The sequence below is a fragment of the Fopius arisanus genome, unplaced genomic scaffold (genome assembly GCF_000806365.1).
Source record: "Fopius arisanus strain USDA-PBARC FA_bdor unplaced genomic scaffold, ASM80636v1 scaffold00053, whole genome shotgun sequence".
NCBI classification, from domain to species: domain Eukaryota; kingdom Metazoa; phylum Arthropoda; class Insecta; order Hymenoptera; family Braconidae; genus Fopius; species Fopius arisanus.
In genome coordinates this window covers 268,262-270,521 of record NW_011887792.1, presented here as the reverse complement: position 1 = coordinate 270,521, position 2,260 = coordinate 268,262, and the positions used below count along the sequence as shown (strand labels likewise).

The 2,260-nt window shown below is 37.5% G+C and overlaps 2 protein-coding genes across 2 annotated transcripts in view; both read left to right on the top strand.

The window, feature by feature from the left end:
- Positions 1–23: 23 nt before the first annotated feature.
- Positions 24–1,604, top strand: LOC105268055 (uncharacterized; the record flags this gene model as incomplete). The annotated part of the gene is given in 3 exon segments (XM_011307310.1): positions 24–211; positions 296–370; positions 965–1,604. Coding segments are annotated over 3 exon segments (354 nt in total), but the record flags the coding sequence as incomplete, so codon positions are not given.
- LOC105268137 (uncharacterized) overlaps positions 1,385–2,260 on the top strand; it is a gene marked incomplete at its 3' end in the record, with an annotated part of 4,785 nt that continues 3,909 nt past the window's right edge. The window contains exon 1 of the mRNA XM_011307436.1: positions 1,385–1,397. Within this exon, the coding sequence (XP_011305738.1) occupies positions 1,385–1,397 (13 nt within the window). The remainder of the gene's footprint in view (positions 1,398–2,260) is intronic.

Sequence of the window (2,260 nt, the reverse complement as noted above, 5' to 3'; positions counted from 1 at the left end):
CGACAATTTGCGTGGAACTACAGGTGAAGAAAGTGGGAAGTGCAGGGAGTACGGTGATCCAGCTGACGCTCCCTGGAAGACAATCGAGTGAAATTCCCCAGATGTCTCCTGAACAGAACAAGTGTTCAGACTCAATTCCAGTCATAATCACTCTAGCTGTTCTCCTGGGGATCGCATCAGCTGGTCTGATTGCCTCCATTGTTCTCTGGAGGTAATAATAATTCAGAGCACTTGTCCATCAGTCCATCCTCAGAATATCAATAATTGATAATCAATAATTGATTTACTTCGACAGACGATCGAGAGCCAGTGGAGCTGCACCAGAGATCATCACAACAGAATCCCGAGAAGAAATGAGAGAAGTTGAAAGGTATTGACCAGAGAATTGTCTAATTACCAGTAATTATTCCATTTTAAATGTCAATACTCACGATTTGAGCGAAAAATCGTTTGAAAATGAACAATGGCTCCACATTAACTCAAATTCTCACGTGATTTTCTCTCAACCGAAGGCCAGGAATTATAAAATCCTTGCATATCATCACGCCCCATCAGTGACAGTTATCTTCACGCATTAAAAATAATCACAAGTTGAATTTGTCCTTGAATTATCACAGTTGCAATGACGGATAAATCAGGGCAAGCAAGATTCAGCTGATCGGTATGTTTTCGAGGAATATCTATGAATCTACGAAAAATAGCGGATTTTTCATAATGACCTTTTTTGTAGCTCTTTTTCAGCACTAGAGATGATGTCCCGAGAGCTGTTTCGGTATCTCTGGTCGATTCAAAGATATTCCTTAAAAACTACAGTCGGGGATAAATCGAGTTGTTACGCGTTTTTAAGGTTTTGTTTTTCGCTTTTGAGATTATTTTTCAACCCTAGATTGAGTGGAATTCTTAAGGATCTGGGGGAATTTTGGATAGTTGAATTTTGGATTATTGTTTTATGATTGCCTTGCAGAATGGACAGCGATGTGAGTTCAAATGGAGTTCCCAGACGATCGGTGGCGTTCAATGACACTGTGGAGGAAATAAAAGTTGCCAAGCTGTGATACCATAAATACGGGACTAAATTGAAACGGAAATCCGCTGGAGTCCGTTCATTTACGTTCAACTTCCTGGGATTTACCATTAAATCCGAAAGAAAAATAGAAACAATGAGATTTAAAAGAAGATTGACAATTAATGATGCAATTTTCCTCGAGATCATCCCACCTGGCGATCGTTTTTGGGGCACAATTCGTGATCTAGAGAAGATAGCAGAATTTTCCTGGGGAACTTTTTGTGGAGCTAAACCAGATCTACAAAAAAAGTCCTCACGAGATTCCCCCATCTCCCCTAGTTTCAGAAATATTTAGACAGCAATTTATCTAGGGCAGAAATGAGTTTTTCTGGTATTGCAACGGAAATTGCCTTTGATTTTCATGAGAATCTCGGAATCTAAAGAAGATAGAGAAATTTTTATAGAAAACTTTTTATAGATCTCGAAGTTCTCTAGAAAAAAGGTCATTAAGGAATTTCGCTAATTTTGCTAGATTTAGAGATATACTTGAGTCAGTTATTGAAAAAATTGTTTGATGTGTGTCTTTAATAAATTTCGATAATTTATTCATCGATTCCGCGTTATTTTTTCATCTTCTTCGATATTGAACGGCGCAGTTATTAAAATCGATACAAATTGCAAAATCGCGTTTAAAAATGTAATCCTCGTACAAGAATGAACCGAGGGCAGAGCTGCATTCCTGGGTGTCGCTGCATCGAAAATGGAGGACACAAGGTGTCTTCTACGCAGATTAATTAGATTATATTTTTAAAGATCGATTGGATCCCGAGGAAACAAGAAGAAGAGAACAATCCCCACGAATTCGTGCAATCAATAATTAATTGATTGATTTATCAAAAAAAGAACTTGAAATTTCGAAATCTCACACTTCCGCCTAGAGTCGTAATCATCGAACCGTTAGAAATATTTTTAATTCAGGAAAAAAGAAGGGCCGTAATAATGGATTAATTAATGGATTAATTAATGCACCACTCCTTCATCCCTGGAGGATTTTATAATGATTATTTTTTAGGAATATTGTGGCAGTAACTGACACATGAATTTTTCTATTTCTTCTTGAGTACCTGAAACTCCTGAATTCGATTTCCTATAATTTTCCAACAATTCATTAATTTCGCCGGGCTAATGAAGGGAAATTATTCCATGGGAAAAATCACTCTGGAGTGATGATTTTGAGTGTCCAAGGGATGTCTT